Source organism: Heterodontus francisci, chromosome 6 (assembly GCF_036365525.1).
Source record: "Heterodontus francisci isolate sHetFra1 chromosome 6, sHetFra1.hap1, whole genome shotgun sequence".
NCBI classification, from domain to species: domain Eukaryota; kingdom Metazoa; phylum Chordata; class Chondrichthyes; order Heterodontiformes; family Heterodontidae; genus Heterodontus; species Heterodontus francisci.
In genome coordinates, this window is record NC_090376.1 from 26,655,234 (window position 1) to 26,673,292 (window position 18,059).

Below are 18,059 nucleotides of genomic sequence, written 5' to 3' on the forward strand. Positions count from 1 at the left end.
CTTGTTACAACTGTACAGGGTGTTGGTGAGGCCATACCTGGAGTATTGCATACAGTTTTGGTCCCTGTATTTAAAGATGGATATACTAGCATTGGAGGCACTTCAGAAAATGTTCACTAGGCTGATTACAGGGATGAAGGGGTTGTCTCAAGAACAGCTAAATAGGTAATGCCTTTATTCATTGGAGTTAAGAATGAGGGGTGATCTTACTGAAACATAAGATTCTAAGGGGCCTTGACAGGGCAAATGTTTCCACTGGTGGGGGAGGGGAAATCTCAAACTAAGGGACAGTTACAGAATAAGTGGGTCACACTTAAAATTGAGATGTGAAGGAATTTCTTCAGAGAGTGGTGAATCTCTGGAATTCTCTACCTCAAAGTTGGAGGCTAGGTCACAATGTATTTAAGGAGGTAGATAGATTTTTGAAATCTCAGTCTAGGGTTATGTGGAGCAGACCCAAAAGAGTCAAGGCCTGGGACACATCAGCCATGATCTTATTGAATGGTGGGGCAGGTTTGAAGTGGCCTACTTCTGCTCTTATTTTATGATTTGTTTAACAAAAAAAAAACCAAAATAATCAGTTAAAGCTTTGCTTCTGGTTAAGTATGAAAGTTCCCTTTACACAAAAATTCTCTGCAGAGCTCTAACACAAAAGAATACACTCTGGCCAAGTACTTATCAATTCTTGGAGAAAAAAAAAAAGGTATGTTGTGTCCCAAAAATGACAGCCTGGCATCTTTCTGAATTAGGCAGTGTTGAGAATTAATCTGGGAGGTCTTTCAGGAAAAATGCAGCATCAAGGGTTTTAGCTCACTGGATCTTTGCAGAGTTTTGCAGAGACAGGAGGAGAGAAAAGTTGAGTGTTTCTCTTAGCAGGCTGATCTAACTGTTTAATAGTCCACACCCCAACTGGACCAAAATATCCTAAAAGCAAAATCAACTCCTGACCCTCAAATCTCAACATGAGACATCTCCCAAATCACCAAGGATTTGGTTTCAGCTTAAGGCACGTAACATCCAGTAAAGGCTCGTTTCCAAAGACCAGTGACCCTTCAAAAAAAATAAAAATAAAATCTATTAATCTCCAGTCTTTAACTTTCCACAATTCTAACATGAATTCTCAAATTTTAGAAAGCACTTTAACATCCAAGACAGTAATATTTTCAGCTAGTTTCTTTCCTTTAAAGAAAGGTCCTTCACAGATTAAAATGTCTCTGGGCTCTGTCACAACCTTAAGTTGAAGGTGGTGATTATCAGAGAAATACACCTGATCTGGGGGTTGCCCCAAAAAAAGGGGCTAGGATTATAATCCACTACAGAACATGAGCCTCTTCATTTTACAAGGACTGATCAAGGCAGGAACTGAAGAACCACTGAGGGTGTCTGAACCAAACAAAATTATTTTCTGCAATTTGGGTTGGGACAGAGGGGAAGAAAGTGAACACAAGCAGATGTCACTCAGGCTGGTGGAGACCTTATCAAAAGAAACATGTACATGACCAGCAAGGATGTATTGAACTCAGCTTGTGAACAGGCCTGTGCCCCGATAGCCTACCACTCAATTCAGGCAACCTACACCCTAAACGTAACCAAGAGAATGTTTAAGAAAAATTAAGCTACCATTTCAAATAGGAATTTTCATTTTAAAAAGTTAGTTATCAGTGACACCAAGCACCAACTAGAGGATCACAAAAATACTTCATCCTTTTGCAGACTCATGTCCTCTTCACAACTTACTCTACTTGTGTCATTAACAAATTTATCAACCATACCTACAGCCCCTTCATCCAAGTCATTAAAACAGATTATAAATAGTTGAGGCCTAACATGGATCCCTGTATCACTCCATTAGTTACAGCTTGCCAACCTGTAAGTGATCCATTTATGCCCATTTCCTGTTATCTAACTATTGTTGTATCCATGCCCATGTTACACCTATACCATGGGCTCTTGTTTAAACTTTTGTTGTGGCATCTTGTCAAATGCCTTGAGAATCCAAGTACACTATATCTACAAGTTCCCTTGCTTACTTCCTCAAAAGATCTCTAATGAGAAACACCATTTCCCTTTTAGAAAACCATGTTGACTTCACCAGATTGCATAAATATAGATTCCAGCATTCCCCCCCCCCCCCACCCCAATTACAATGGTAATAGTCAAGTTCCTCCCTCCTTTTCAATTCTTGATTTACAATAATGTCTGGGATGTTATTTGTATCCTCTAGTGATGAGATGCAAAACCAAATCTGTTCAGTCCTGCTATTTCCTTATTTTCCATTAACTCTCCAAATTCTAGGGGACCACACATCCTTTCAGACTTATAGAAAAAAAAAGATTTCTAGCTGGCTTATACTTTGCCATTATATTCTGTTTAATCTTCTGACCTGCCACTACTCTTTGCTGCATTGTAGGCTTTTGCTTCCAATTTGATACTAACTTCTTTAGTTAGCCAGGGATGGTGCATCCTTGGATATAATCCTGGCTTGTTATACAAGATCTAGAGTAGCCTGCTCTAGAACATGCTGCTCTAAGAAACAGTTCTGAAAACACTCCATGAATTAATCTTCCAGGCTACTTTTTCTCATCTGATCTTGTCTAGACTGTAGATTGGAATCACCCAAGTCTATTGCAGTACCTCTCAAGCCCCCATTATTTCTTCCTGTATACCCAACCTACAGTGTAGTTACTGTTAGAGGACCTATAAAACTAATCCCCACAAATAACATCCTACTTTTATTTCTTAACTCTACCCAAACAGATTCTACATCTTGATTAATTTTTTTTTTAGAACCAAGGTCACCTCTATTGTACTGTCATCCTTAATGATGACTTTTCTAGTTCCCCGTCCTTCTGAAAAAGGACATGTACGCTTGAATATTCAATGCTGGGATACTGTTCAAACTTGTCAACATTTGGATTCAGGAATTGGAAGTAAAAAGTTCAATTTCAAGAGCCAAATTGGGGGAATACAAAAAGAATGCCTCAAAATACAAAATAAACTTCAGAATGGGCATGTAATTGACAATTCATTTCAATGAAATGTGAGCTGGTGCATTTTAACAAGCAAGCCATATACAGTTTGGCTGAAAATCACAAAATGGTGTAGGAGAGCAAAGGGATCAGGAGGTAGATACACAAATTGCTAAGTAGCTATGCTGGTTAATTCCAGCTCAATAGAACAGAAATCACACATTGGGTTTGAGTAGTATTGAAAAGCAGAGAGCTTATGTTAAACTCTTGTCTCAGTTAGAACACACCAACTTGTGTTTAGTCCAATAATATCCTAAAGTGTTTCACAGGATCATTTTGAATGACCAAGTTTGTGGAAAGTAGCAGATGATAGGAGGCTGGCCAGATGTGCACAGGAATAGTCAAGTCAAGAGGTAACAAAGGCATGGACGGGTGCTTCAGATGAGCTGGAGCAGCAGAGTCTCATCATTTCTTTGTGGATGACAATTTTGGGAAAGTTTAGTCATCAGTTGTCAGCCTGCTGGTGGCTAGTCAGTCCCATCAATGACTGGCAGATTCTTCCAGTGGGTACAAGTAAAGGTGTAGTCACTGCTGGAGCAATTGGATCCATCTTCTTTCATGCTGGTTCTTTGCTCAGTCTCAGATGTCTGTAGCCCTCATGTAGCATTATCTGTGGCTTGTGCTTCCCACTGCAAGATATGGCAGAGGGACTTGAGTCCTTGAACTACTTGCAAGGGCTACCCCCCTCTTACCTAATGTCAGCTCTCTATGCAACATGATCTTAGGCAGGGTGACTGTCCATCTGGGATATGTAACCCACCCAACTGTTGGTTTTGTAGGAGAATGGCCTCAATGCTGTAGTGTTAGAGATGCAGTCCTGCCAGATCTTGGAGGATGCTGTGGAGGCAGTGCTGATGGAAGCTCTCTAGAAGGTATACCTGACAGTGGTATAGGATTCATGACTCAGCACTATACAGAAGGGTGTGAGGACTGTGACCTTGTACAAGTTGTCTGTGCTGAGACTGTGGTTGCTCCACACACATTTGTAGAGTCTGCTTTGGAGAGCCTATTGTCCACTTCCTTGTCTATGGTGGCACTAAATGAGAGAACATGCCAAAATAAATAAATTGCTTGACAACATTCAGCTTGGTTCCCTCAGATAATACTTGGTAGTCTATATTCTTGGGGTGCAGGCTGATTCAGGAGTTATGCCACCTCAAAGATTTAAGTTACAGGTCTGACTGACTGGACCAGGAGAGCAGTGAAAATGTAGTTTATGGATGAGTTTTTCTTGTGTCTCAAAAGACACCAGAGGTTGAAAAGGCCTCCTTCAGTCTGAAAGTGTATGTAAACTTCCTCCTTACAGTCCTGTTGCAGAATCATGCTGAAAGAGATGAATAGCATTGGGGCCAGCACATCCATGCTTCACACTATTGGAGATATGGAAGGGTGCTTATTGCTCAACTTGTCTGGACTGATTTTCATGAATCTGCTTCACTATAGCCAGGAACCTGGGTGGGCATCCAAGTTTTTTTTTTAAAAAAGGGTTTCCCAAAGTCCATCTCTGCCTGCAGTGTCAAATGCCTTGAAGTCTACAAAAGTGACAGGCTTTTGTTTTGCTCAAAACACTTTTCTTGCAATTGTCAGAGTGCAAATAGCATGTCTGTGGTGCCTGTTTGCACTGAAACCACACTGACTCTGGGAGGTTTTCTTCCAGTGGTAGGCACAAGCCCATTCAGAAGTATTCCAGCCAGAATCTTACCTGCAATAGAAAGGAGGTGATCCCACAGTAGTTGGAGCAGTTTATTTTTGTTTTTGTACTAGGTGATAAATCATGAAGGTCCTGTTGAACCCTGCCCTGTTCCCAGCAGGCCATGAAAAACACATGGAGCTTGGTGTATAGGGCAGGGCCACCATGCTTCAAGGCTTTTGATGAAATTCCATTGGCTCCAGGGGCTTTTGTCTTAATTTGGTTGACTGTGGTCAGTTTCCTCCAGAGCTGGACTCTCATCCAGTTGTTCTTTGACAGGCTGTTGGATGTGATTGATGGCAGTATTATGCAGAGTAGAGTTAGGTTATAGATGGAGTAACAGCACTGTGGGTGTACCTACACCTCACATACTAGTGGTTCAAGGCAGCTCACTACCACCTTGTCAAGGGCAATTAGGGATGGACAATCCCTAGCTTTGCCAGCAACACAAGAATAATTAAAAAGCCATTGCCTTTGCACCCACAAACTTATTCCCTTTCCAATTCTATTCCCCTCACTAGACAACATCTCAGGCTGATCCAGACTTCTGTACAACCTCTTGACCCCCAAGTGGAGTTTCAGCTCCTATATCCTTTTCAAAATACCACCAACTTCCATCTCCACTCTTGCCTGTTTCAGCAGATAAGCACTCATGCTTTTGTCATCTCCAGACTCAACTATTCCATTGTTTTCCTGGCTAGCCTCCCTGTCATGTAAACTTGAGCTCAAGCTCATCCAAAACTATTGCCCATATCCGAGCCTACACCAAGTCCTTCTGAAGAGTCATGGACCTGAAACAATAACTGCTTCTTTCTCCATAGATGCTGCTAGACCTGTTCAGTAATTGCAGCATTTCTTGCTTTTGTTTCAGATTTCCAGCATCTGAGTATTTTGCTTTTATTTTTTTTAAAAAGTCCTTCTCATGCCTGTACTTGACTTGTATGGATTTCTAATACTCCAACATTTCAAATTTAACAGTTATCCATGTTCAAATCCTTTCATAGCCTCTTCCTTCCCAGTCTAACATCCAGACCTCCAACCCTTCCTCCAACTTTGTCTTCCTGTACAGCCTTCATCCCATCATGTGGATATACCTTCAGTTGTCTACACTTCAAGTACTGGTATTCCCTCCCTCAACTTCTCAAAACAGTGTCACCTCTCCCAAAATCTTACTTTAGCTTGTCAATGAGTGATTTTGCTACTGTGAAGTGACACAATATTTTTCTGCTTTAATAGACACAAATCTCCTCTTAACCCTGAGGCCAGATAATCACTCCCTCAAAGGCCAATATAAAACTTCTGAAGGTGTGGTGCCCAGAACTACATAGTACCCAGATGTTGTCCAACCAGGGCTTTTTATAGAAGCACAACTTCTTGGATTAGTACCTGGGAGTATGATGTTATTGCTATTACTGAGACTTGGTTGAGGGAAGGGCATGATTGGCAACTAAATATCCCAGGATATCGATGCTTCAGGCAGGATAGAGGGAGAGGTAAAAGGGGTGGAGGACTTGCATTACTGGTCAAAGGATATCACAGCTGTGCTGAAGGAGGGCACTATGGAGGACTCGAGCAGTGGGGCAATATGGGCAGAACTCAGTAATAGGAAGGGTGCGGTAACAATGTTGGGGCTGTACTACAGGCCTCCCAACAGCAAGCAATAGAGGTACAAATATGTAAACAGATTATGGAAAGATGTAGGAGCAACAGGGTGGTGGTGATAGGAGATTTTAATTTTCCCAACATTGACTGGGATTCACTTAGTGTTAGAGGTCTAGATGGAGCAGAATTTGTAAGGAGCATCCAGGAGGGTTTTCTAGAGCAGTATGTAAATAGTCCAACTGGGGAAGGGGCCATACTGGACCTGGTGTTGGGGAATGAGCCCAGCCAGGTGGTTGAAGTTTCAGTAGGGGACTACTTTGGGAATAGTGATCACAATTCCATAAGTTTTAGAATACTCATGGACAAAGACGAGAGTGGTCCTAAAGGAAGAGTGCTAAATTGGGGGAAGGCCAACTATACCAAAATTCAGCAGGAGCTGGGGAATGTAGATTGGGAGCAGCTTTTTGAAGGTAAATCCACATTTGATATGTGGGAGGCTTTTAAAGAGAGGTTGATTAGCATGCAGGAGACATGTTCCTGTGAAAATGAGGGATAGAAATGGCAAGATTAGGGAACCATGGATGACAGGTGAAATTGAGACACTAGCTAAGAGGAAAAAGGAAGCATACATAAGGTCTAGGAGGCTGAAGAAAGACAAAGCTTTGAAAGAATATCGGGAATGTAGGACCAATCTGAAACGAGGAATTAAGAGGGCTAAAAGGGGTCATGAAATATCTTTAGCAAACAGGGTTAAGGAAAATCCCAAAGCCTTTTATTCATATATAAGGAGCAAGAGGGTAACTAGAGAAAGGATTGGCCCACTCAAGGACAAAGGAGGAAAGTTATGCGTGGAGTCAGGGAAAATGGGAGAGATTCTAAACGAGTACTTTGCATCAGTATTCACCGAGGAGAGGGACATGATGGATGTTTAGGTTAGGGACAGATGTTTGATTACTCTAGGTCAAGTCGGCATAAGGAGGGAGGAAGTGTTGGGTATTCTAAAAGGCATTAAGGTGGACAAGTCCCCAGGTCCAGATGGGATCTATCCCAGGTTACTGAGGGAAGAGAGGGGAAACAGCTGGGGCCTTAACAGATATCTTTGCAGCATCCTTAAACACGGGTGAGGTCCCGGAGGACTGGAGAATTGCTAATGTTGTCCCCTTGTTTAAGAAGGGTAGCAGGGATAATCCAGGTAATTATAGACCGGTGAGCCTCACGTCAGTGGTAGGGAAGCTGCTGGAGAAGATACTGAGGGATAGGATCTATTCCCATCTGGAAGAAAATGGGCTTATCAGTGATTGGCAACATGGTTTTGTGCAGGGAAGGTCATGTCTCACCAACTTAATAGAATTCTTTGAGGAAGTGACAAAGTTGATTGATGAGGGAAGGGCTGTAGATGTCATATACATGGACTTCAGTAAGGCGTTTGATAAGGTTCCCCATGGTAGGCTGATGGAGAAAGTGAAGTCGCATGGGGTCCAGGGTGTACTAGCTAGATGGATAAAGAACTGGCTGGGCAACAGGAGACAGTAGCAGTGGAAGGGTGTTTCTCAAAATGGAGACGTGTGACCAGTAGTGTTCCACAGGGATCTGTGCTGGGACCACTGTTGTTTGTGATATACATAAATGATTTGGAGGAAAGTATAGGTGGTCTGATTAGCAAGTTTGCAGACGACACTAAGATTGGTGGAGTAGCAGATAGTGAAGGGGACTGTCAGAATACAGCAGAATATAGGTAGATTGGAGAGTTGGGCAGAGAAATGGCAGATGGAGTTCAATCAGGACAAATGTGAGGTGATGCATTTTGGAAGATCCAATTCAAGAGTGAACTATACAGTAAATGGAAAAATCCTGGGGAAAATTGATGGACAGAGAGATTTAGGTGTTCAGGTCCATTGTTCTCTGAAGGTGGCAACACAGGTCAATAGAGTGGTCAAGGCAGCATACGGCATGCTTTCCTTCATCGGACGGGGTATTGAGTACAAGGGTTGGCAGGTCATGTTACAGTTGTATAAGACTTTGGTTCGGCCACATTTGGAACACCGCGTGCAGTTCTGGTCGCCACATTACCAAAAGGATGTGGATGCTTTGGAGAGGGTGCAGAGGAGGTTCACCAGGATGTTGCCTGGTATGGAGGGCACTCACTATGAAGAGAGGTGGAGTAGATTAGGATTATTTTCATTAGAAAGACAGGAGGTTGAGGGGGGGACCTGATTGAGGTGTACAAAATCATGAGGGGCATAGACAGGGTGGATAGCAAGAAGCTTTTCCTTCTCTCCCCCCCCCCCCCCCCGGGGATTCAATTACTAGGGGTCACGAGTTCAAAGTGAAAGGGGAAAAGTTGGGGGGGGTGGGGGTGCATATGCGTGGAAAGTTCTTTACACAGAGGGTGGTGGGTGCCTGGAACGTGTTGCCAGCAGAGGTGGTAGACGCAGGCACAATAGCGTCTTTTAAGATGTATCTGGACAGTTACATGAATGGGCAGGAAGCAAAGAGATACAGACCCTTAGAAAATAGGCGACATGTTTAGATAGAGGATCTGGATCGGCACAGGCTTGGAGGGCCGAAGGGCCTGTTCCTGTGCTGTAATTTTCTTTGTTCTATCTCCTTGTATTCTAGTCCTCCAGATAAAGGCCAGCATTCCATTAGCCTTTGATTTTTCTGTACCTGTTCATATTAAAATTAGTTATGTACTTGGCAAAGTCTCTTTGGACTGCCACTGTTTAGAAAACATCCTTTAAGGATTTTAGGTTAAAATGGATGATTTCATTTGCCTACATTGAAATCCATTTGCTTACAATGCTGCCCATCTGTCTTTGGTAATCATGGATATATGGCTTTCTATCCCAGTTAAGTCACAATAGTGACTGAGACCCCAACAGATCCTGGAGATGCTAGTCACATCCTTCCAATTAGAATACTGTCCATTACCCCTCCTGTCTCTTGCCACTCAACCCCAATTTCCTAAATCAAGTCAATAATTTGCCTTCAATTCAATTAATTTCAGCCAGTCTTACAAGTGTTAGCAAATAACTTCTAGAAGTCCATATAAACATCAATAGACATTCCCTGTCCACTACTACACTACTTTTCAACAAAAAAAAAACAAACAACTTTAGTCAGGCATGACCTACCCTTCACAAATCCATGCTGGATCTATTTATTCAAGATGAAAATTTAAAGTGTTCAGTCACTTTATCCTTAAATATATATTCTAGTAGTTTGTGACAGATTAGGCTCACTGGTCTTGAATTCCCTTCTCACCTTGAAGATGCACAATTATCCAATCAAAAAAGAACAGTTCTTGAATTGAGAACTTTGAAGATTATAGTTAGGGAGTCTGCCATATTCTCACCCAGTTCTTGTAAAACCCTGGGTTGGAAGCCATGTGATTCTGGGATGTGTTACACTTGCTTACATTAATTTGGGAATCAGTGTCCTGTTTCCTTTGGCTACCTGGCATATTGACCTTTTCCTCCACTGTAAATACTGAATTAACATGGCCATCATCAGTTTGAGGTACTCACATTGGTTATATTGGAAAGGCCATAAGCAAAGTTTGTTGATTTTGATAACCCTTGCAAGTTTAATACTTTTTTTTTTTTTAATAGCTACTATCTTTTGTCACCCTTTGCTGATCTTTGTATCTTTCCATTAGCTCTCAAAAGGCACAAATACTGTCTTGTGATGCTAATAAACCATCCTTCCTCAACTGGTCTACTTTTGACAGTTGACCACACTATTCTCCTCCAAAACCCTTCCAATGTCAAGAAGCTGGGTGGGACAGATCTTGTCTGGTTCCATTATTACTTAATTATAGCCAGAGTGTCCTTGCAATGGCTTCTCTGCCAGCTCCACTATTATCTCATGTTCCCCAAGGATCTACCCTTGGCCTCATTTCTCCTACATGCTGCCCTCAACTAAAAGCACAGTATTAGTTTAATGTATACACTTTAACCCCCAGCTCTACCTCATCACCTCAATTTAGCAATAGTGGAGGAATCAGATTGCTTATTCCACATCCAGTACTGGATAAGCAAATTTAAACCAGACTGTTTGCAACCTTTGTATCATTTGACCACATATTTGCACCATCACAAAGACCTATTAATTTCTGAACAGGTTACAACCCTAGAAAACAAATTGTACATTAGTGGAGATTTTTATTCCTTCATGGGATGTGAGAATCACTGGCAAGGCCAGGATATGTTACCCATCCCCTAACTGCCCTTGAGAAGGTGGTGATCTGCTGCAGGTAAACCCAGTGCAGTTAGGAAGGAAGTTCCACTTTTTTTTTTGATAGCGAAGGATTAGTGATATAGTTCCAAGTCAGGATGGAGAGAGATTGAGGGGAATGTGCAGGTGGTGTTCCCCTATGTCTGCTGCTTGTCCTTCTGGCTGGCAGAAAAGTTGCTGTCAAAGGAGGCTTGGTGCACCAGTGAAGGGAGTGATTGTTTTAAAGATGGTATATGTGGTGCTGATTAAGTCAGCTGCTTAGCTCTGGCTGGTGTCAAGCTTCTTGAGTGTTGGAGGTGCACTGATCCAGGAGAGTATTCATCATACTCCTGACTTGTGCCTTGTAGATGGTAGACAGGCTTTGAGGAGTCAGGTGGTGACTCACCAGAATTGCCCACTTTTGACTTGCTCTTGTAGCCACAGTATTTATATGTCTGATCCAGTTCAGTTTCTAGTCAATGATAACCCCCAGAATGTTGATGGAATTACTCCATTGCAACAAAGTTACATGTTCTATTCATTCATTTAAAAAAAATAAAGTTCTGCATTCTACCTTAATCCATGTCCAGGTTTAATTATTTATGCTCTTTGTAAAATTTAATTACACTGAAGGATATCTAGTGCATTTTATTTCCTGGTTTGTTATCTATGAGGATGCTTTAATATGATTGGCTGCTTACCCAGTTTGATGACTGTTGCTGGACACATGGAGATCCCCTCATCTGAGAAAATTAAACTAACATTGGGAAAAGGAAATCCACACTACAGATCACTAGACTTGTGATCAGCACAAAATGTTATTTCATCATTGATTCAATGACTTGCATTTTGTGGTCAATGAGTTTGGATTTCTGCATTAGAAAAAATCCAATAGAATCTCATTAAGGCAGTGATATCAACAAAGATAACAATCTTTTGCAAGAGATAGTAATGAACATTTTTGTAAATATTAAGTTCACCTGTAATCTCACTTTGGTAGTATCAAGAGGGAATGTAACAAGATCAGCTATGCAGGCTGCTGTACCAGCACCAACAATTTTTACACCATTTGTTGGAGGAACATTTGTGGGTTTAAATCCAACCATATTCAAGTACACCTTAGTACACAGATGCCTGGGAAATTAAGACAGATGCAAATTCACTGTTCTCCGACCAAACCTACAAGAAAGCAATATTGACAATATTTAACATCCTATTGTTTACCTTATTTAAAAAAGGACACAAAGAAAGCAGCACACCTTAGTTAGCTTAGGTTGAGGAGTGTTAGTCACTGAATTAGTTTTCAGACTTGTTATTTTTCTGGGAGAAACAGAAAAAGTGTTATGAACAATGTCAGATAGATAAAGACCCTCTGGTCCATCACCCTATCCCACACAATTGATACACCTTGGTATCCCAATACATAGACACTCCATGCTACTTGAAAACAGAGGCATAAAAACCAGGTTAATTAAGGGGAGAAAAGAGAGAGGAGAGAAGGGGGAGAAAAGAGAGAGGAGAGAAGGGGGAGAAAAGAGAGAGGAGAGAAGGGGGAGAAAAGAGAGAGGAGAGAAGGGGGAGAAAAGAGAGAGGAGAGAAGGGGGAGAAAAGAGAGAGGAGAGAAGGGGAGAAAAGAGAGAGGAGAGAAGGGGGAGAAAAGAGAGAGGAGAGAAGGGGGAGAAAAGAGAGAGGAGAGAAGGGGGAGAAAAGAGAGAGGAGAGAAGGGGGAGAAAAGAGAGAGGAGAGAAGGGGGAGAAAAGAGAGAGGAGAGAAGGGGGAGAAAAGAGAGAGGAGAGAAGGGGGAGAAAAGAGAGAGGAGAGAAGGGGGAGAAAAGAGAGAGGAGAGAAGGGGGAGAAAAGAGAGAGGAGAGAAGGGGAGAAAAGAGAAGGAGAGAAGGGGGAGAAAAGAGAGAGGAGAGAAGGGGGAGAAAAGAGAGAGGAGAGAAGGGGGAGAAAAGAGAGAGAGAGAAGGGGGAGAAAAGAGAGAGGAGAGAAGGGGGAGAAAAGAGAGAGGAGAAGGGGGAGAAAAGAGAGAGGAGAGAAGGGGGAGAAAAGAGAGAGGAGAGAAGGGGGAGAAAAGAGAGAGGAGAGAAGGGGGAGAAAAGAGAGAGGAGAGAAGGGGGAGAAAAGAGAGAGGAGAGAAGGGGGAGAAAAGAGAGAGGAGAGAAGGGGGAGAAAAGAGAGAGGAGAGAAGGGGAGAAAAGAGAGAGGAGAGAAGGGGAGAAAAGAGAGAGGAGAGAAGGGGGAGAAAAGAGAGAGGAGAGAAGGGGGAGAAAAGAGAGAGGAGAGAAGGGGGAGAAAAGAGAGAGGAGAGAAGGGGGAGAAAAGAGAGAGGAGAGAAGGGGGAGAAAAGAGAGAGGAGAGAAGGGGGAGAAAAGAGAGAGGAGAGAAGGGGGAGAAAAGAGAGAGGAGAGAAGGGGGAGAAAAGAGAGAGGAGAGAAGGGGGAGAAAAGAGAGAGGAGAGAAGGGGAGAAAAGAGAGAGGAGAGAAGGGGGAGAAAAGAGAGAGGAGAGAAGGGGGAGAAAAGAGAGAGGAGAGAAGGGGGAGAAAAGAGAGAGGAGAGAAGGGGGAGAAAAGAGAGAGGAGAGAAGGGGGAGAAAAGAGAGAGGAGAGAAGGGGGAGAAAAGAGAGAGGAGAGAAGGGGGAGAAAAGAGAGAGGAGAGAAGGGGGAGAAAAGAGAGAGGAGAGAAGGGGGAGAAAAGAGAGAGGAGAGAAGGGGGAGAAAAGAGAGAGGAGAGAAGGGGGAGAAAAGAGAGAGGAGAGAAGGGGGAGAAAAGAGAGAGGAGAGAAGGGGGAGAAAAGAGAGAGGAGAGAAGGGGGAGAAAAGAGAGAGGAGAGAAGGGGGAGAAAAGAGAGAGGAGAGAAGGGGGAGAAAAGAGAGAGGAGAGAAGGGGGAGAAAAGAGAGAGAGAGAAGGGGGAGAAAAGAGAGAGGAGAGAAGGGGGAGAAAAGAGAGAGGAGAGAAGGGGGAGAAAAGAGAGAGGAGAGAAGGGGGAGAAAAGAGAGAGGAGAGAAGGGGGAGAAAAGAGAGAGGAGAGAAGGGGAGAAAAGAGAGAGGAGAGAAGGGGGAGAAAAGAGAGAGGAGAGAAGGGGGAGAAAAGAGAGAGGAGAGAAGGGGGAGAAAAGAGAGAGAGAGAAGGGGAGAAAAGAGAGAGGAGAGAAGGGGGAGAAAAGAGAGAGGAGAGAAGGGGGAGAAAAGAGAGAGGAGAGAAGGGGGAGAAAAGAGAGAGGAGAGAAGGGGGAGAAAAGAGAGTAGGAGAGAAGGGGGAGAAAAGAGAGAGGAGAGAAGGGGGAGAAAAGAGAGAGGAGAGAAGGGGGAGAAAAGAGAGAGGAGAGAAGGGGGAGAAAAGAGAGAGGAGAGAAGGGGGAGAAAAGAGAGAGGAGAGAAGGGGGAGAAAAGAGAGAGGAGAGAAGGGGGAGAAAAGAGAGAGGAGAGAAGGGGGAGAAAAGAGAGAGGAGAAGGGGGAGAAAAGAGAGAGGAGAGAAGGGGGAGAAAAGAGAGAGGAGAGAAGGGGGAGAAAAGAGAGAGGAGAGAAGGGGGAGAAAAGAGAGAGGAGAGAAGGGGGAGAAAAGAGAGAGGAGAGAAGGGGGAGAAAAGAGAGAGGAGAGAAGGGGGAGAAAAGAGAGAGGAGAGAAGGGGGAGAAAAGAGAGAGGAGAGAAGGGGGAGAAAAGAGAGAGGAGAGAAGGGGGAGAAAAGAGAGAGGAGAGAAGGGGGAGAAAAGAGAGAGGAGAGAAGGGGGAGAAAAGAGAGAGGAGAGAAGGGGGAGAAAAGAGAGAGGAGAGAAGGGGAGAAAAGAGAGAGGAGAGAAGGGGGAGAAAAGAGAGAGGAGAGAAGGGGGAGAAAAGAGAGAGGAGAGAAGGGGGAGAAAAGAGAGAGGAGAGAAGGGGGAGAAAAGAGAGAGGAGAGAAGGGGGAGAAAAGAGAGAGGAGAGAAGGGGGAGAAAAGAGAGAGGAGAGAAGGGGGAGAAAGAGAGAGGAGAGAAGGGGGAGAAAAGAGAGAGGAGAGAAGGGGGAGAAAAGAGAGAGGAGAGAAGGGGGAGAAAAGAGAGAGGAGAGAAGGGGGAGAAAAGAGAGAGGAGAGAAGGGGGAGAAAAGAGAGAGGAGAGAAGGGGGAGAAAAGAGAGAGGAGAGAAGGGGGAGAAAAGAGAGAGGAGAGAAGGGGGAGAAAAGAGAGAGGAGAGAAGGGGGAGAAAAGAGAGAGGAGAGAAGGGGGAGAAAAGAGAGAGGAGAGAAGGGGGAGAAAAGAGAGAGGAGAGAAGGGGGAGAAAAGAGAGAGGAGAGAAGGGGGAGAAAAGAGAGAGGAGAGAAGGGGAGAAAAGAGAGAGGAGAGAAGGGGGAGAAAAGAGAGAGGAGAGAAGGGGGAGAAAAGAGAGAGGAGAGAAGGGGGAGAAAAGAGAGAGGAGAGAAGGGGGAGAAAAGAGAGAGGAGAGAAGGGGGAGAAAAGAGAGAGGAGAGAAGGGGGAGAAAAGAGAGAGAGAGAGAAGGGGGAGAAAAGAGAGAGGAGAGAAGGGGGAGAAAAGAGAGAGGAGAAGGGGGAGAAAAGAGAGAGGAGAGAAGGGGGAGAAAAGAGAGAGGAGAGAAGGGGGAGAAAAGAGAGAGGAGAGAAGGGGGAGAAAAGAGAGAGGAGAGAAGGGGGAGAAAAGAGAGAGGAGAGAAGGGGGAGAAAAGAGAGAGGAGAGAAGGGGGAGAAAAAGAGAGAGGAGAGAAGGGGGAGAAAAGAGAGAGGAGAAGGGGGAGAAAAGAGAGAGGAGAGAAGGGGGAGAAAAGAGAGAGGAGAGAAGGGGGAGAAAAGAGAGAGGAGAGAAGGGGGAGAAAAGAGAGAGGAGAGAAGGGGGAGAAAAGAGAGAGGAGAGAAGGGGGAAAAAGAGAGAGGAGAAGGGGAGAAAAGAGAGAGGAGAGAAGGGGGAGAAAAGAGAGAGGAGAGAAGGGGGAGAAAAGAGAGAGGGAGAAGGGGGAGATAAGAGAGAGGAGAAGGGGGAGAAAAGAGAGAGGAGAGAAGGGGGAGAAAAGAGAGGAGAGAGGGGAGAAAGGAGAGGAGAGAGGGGAGAAAAGAGAGAGGAGAGAGGGGAGAAAAGAGAGAGGAGAGAAGGGGAGAAAAGAGAGAGGAGAGAAGGGGGAGAAAGAGAGAGGAGAGAAGGGGAGAAAAGAGAGAGGAGAGAAGGGGGAGAAAAGAGAGAGAGAGAAGGGGAGAAAAGAGAGAGGAGAGAAAGGGGAGAAAAGAGAGAGAGAGAAGGGGAGAATAGAGAGAGGAGAGAAGGGGAGAAAAGAGAGAGGAGAGAAGGGGAGAAAAGAGAGAGGAGAGAAGGGAGAAAGAGAGAGGAGAGAAGGGGGAGAAAAGAGAGAGGAGAGAAGGGGAGAAAAAGAGAGAGGAGAGAAGGGGGAGAAAAGAGAGAGGAGAGAAGGGGGAGAAAAGAGAGAGGAGAGAAGGGGAGAAAAGAGAGAGGAGAGAAGGGGGAGAAAAGAGAGAGGAGAGAAGGGGAGAAAAGAGAGAGGAGAGAAGGGGAGAAAGAGAGAGGAGAGAAGGGGAGAAAAGAGAGAGGAGAGAAGGGGGAGAAAAGAGAGAGGAGAGAAGGGGGAGAAAGAGAGAGGAGAGAAGGGGAGAAAAGAGAGAGGAGAGAAGGGGGAGAAAAGAGAGAGGAGAGAAGGGGAGAAAAGAGAGAGGAAGAGAAGGGGGAGAAAAGAGAGAGGAGAGAAGGGGGAGAAAGAGAGAGGAGAGAGAAGGGGGAGAAAAGAGAGAGGAGAGAAGGGGGAGAAAAGAGAGAGGAGAGAAGGGGAGAAAAGAGAGAGGAGAGAAGGGGGAGAAAAGAGAGAGAGAGAAGGGGGAGAAAAGAGAGAGAGAGAAGGGGAGAAAAGAGAGAGAGAGAAGGGGGAGAAAAGAGAGAGAGAGAGAAGGGGGAGAAAAGAGAGAGGAGAGAAGGGGAGAAAAGAGAGAGGAGAGAAGGGGAGAAAAGAGAGAGGAGAGAAGGGGAGAAAAGAGAGAGGAGAGAAGGGGGAGAAAGAGAGAGGAGAGAAGGGGAGAAAAGAGAGAGAGAGAAGGGGGAGAAAGAGAGAGGAGAGAGGGGAGAAAAGAGAGAGAGAGAAGGGAGAAAAGAGAGAGGAGAGAAGGGGAGAAAAGAGAGAGAGAGAAGGGGGAGAAAAGAGAGAGGAGAGAAGGGGAGAAAAGAGAGGGAGAGAAGGGGGAGAAAAAGAGAGAGGAGAGAAGGGGAGAAAGAGAGAGGAGAGAAGGGGGAGAAAAGAGAGAGGAGAGAAGGGGGAGAAAGAGAGAGGAGAGAAGGGGGAGAAAAGAGAGAGGAGAGAAGGGGAGAAAGAGAAGGAGAGAAGGGGAGAAAAGAGAGAGGAGAGAGGGGAGAAAAGAGAGAGGAGAGAAGGGGGGAGAAAAGAGAGAGGAGAGAAGGGGGAGAAAAGAGAGAGGAGAGAAGGGGGAGAAAAGAGAGAGGAGAGAAGGGGGAGAAAAGAGAGAGGAGAGAAGGGGGAGAAAGAGGAGGAGAGAAGGGGAGAAAAGAGAGAGGAGAGAAGGGGGAGAAAAGAGAGAGGAGAGAAGGGGAGAAAAGAGAGAGGAGAGAAGGGGAGAAAAGAGAGAGGAGAGAAGGGGAGAAAAGAGAGAGGAGAGAAGGGGAGAAAAGAGAGAGGAGAGAAGGGGAGAAAAGAGAGAGGAGAGAAGGGGGAGAAAAGAGAGAGGAGAGAAGGGGGGAGAAAAGAGAGAGGAGAGAAGGGGAGAAAAGAGAGAGGAGAGAGGGGAGAAAAGAGAGAGGAGAGAAGGGGGAGAAAAGAGAGAGGAGAGAAGGGGAGAAAGAGAGAGGAGAGAAGGGGAGAAAGAGAGAGGAGAGAAGGGGAGAAAAGAGAGAGGAGAGAAGGGGAGAAAAGAGAGAGGAGAGAAGGGGGAGAAAAGAGAGAGGAGAGAAGGGGAGAAAGAGAGAGGAGAGAAGGGGGAGAAAAGAGAGAGGAGAGAAGGGGAGAAAAGAGAGAGGAGAGAAGGGGGAGAAAAGAGAGAGGAGAGATGGGGGAGAAAAGAGAGAGGAGAGAAGGGGAGAAAAGAGAGAGGAGAGAAGGGGAGAAAAGAGAGAGGAGAGAAGGGGGAGAAAAGAGAGAGGAGAGAAGGGGGAGAAAAGAGAGAGGAGAGAAGGGGGAGAAAAGAGAGAGGAGATGAAGAGGGGAGAAAGAGAGAGGAGAGAAGGGGGAGAAAGAGAAGGAGAGAAGGGGGAGAAAAGAGAGAGGAGAGAAGGGGGAGAAAGAGAGAGGAGAGAAGGGGAGAAAAGAGAGAGGAGAGAAGGGGGAGAAAAGAGAGAGGAGAGAAGGGGGAGAAAAGAGAGAGGAGAGAAGGGGGAGAAAAGAGAGAGGAGAGAAGGGAGAAAAGAGAGAGGAGAGAAGGGGGAGAAAAGAGAGAGGAGAGAAGGGGGAGAAAAGAGAGAGGAGAGAAGGGGAGAAAAGAGAGAGGAGAGAAGGGGAGAAAGAGAGAGGAGAGAAGGGGGAGAAAAGAGAGAGGAGAGAAGGGGGAGAAAAGAGAGAGAGAGAGAAGGGGGAGA

The 18,059-nt window shown here is 44.9% G+C and overlaps 1 protein-coding gene across 1 annotated transcript in view; it reads right to left on the reverse strand.

Annotated features, from left to right (window-relative positions):
* Positions 1-18,059, reverse strand: part of LOC137370928 (dicarboxylate carrier UCP2-like) — a 37,638-nt gene that overhangs the window by 10,997 nt on the left and 8,582 nt on the right. The window contains exon 3 of the mRNA XM_068032800.1: positions 11,517-11,715. Within this exon, the coding sequence (XP_067888901.1) occupies positions 11,517-11,642 (126 nt within the window). The 5' untranslated portion in view covers positions 11,643-11,715. The remainder of the gene's footprint in view (positions 1-11,516; positions 11,716-18,059) is intronic.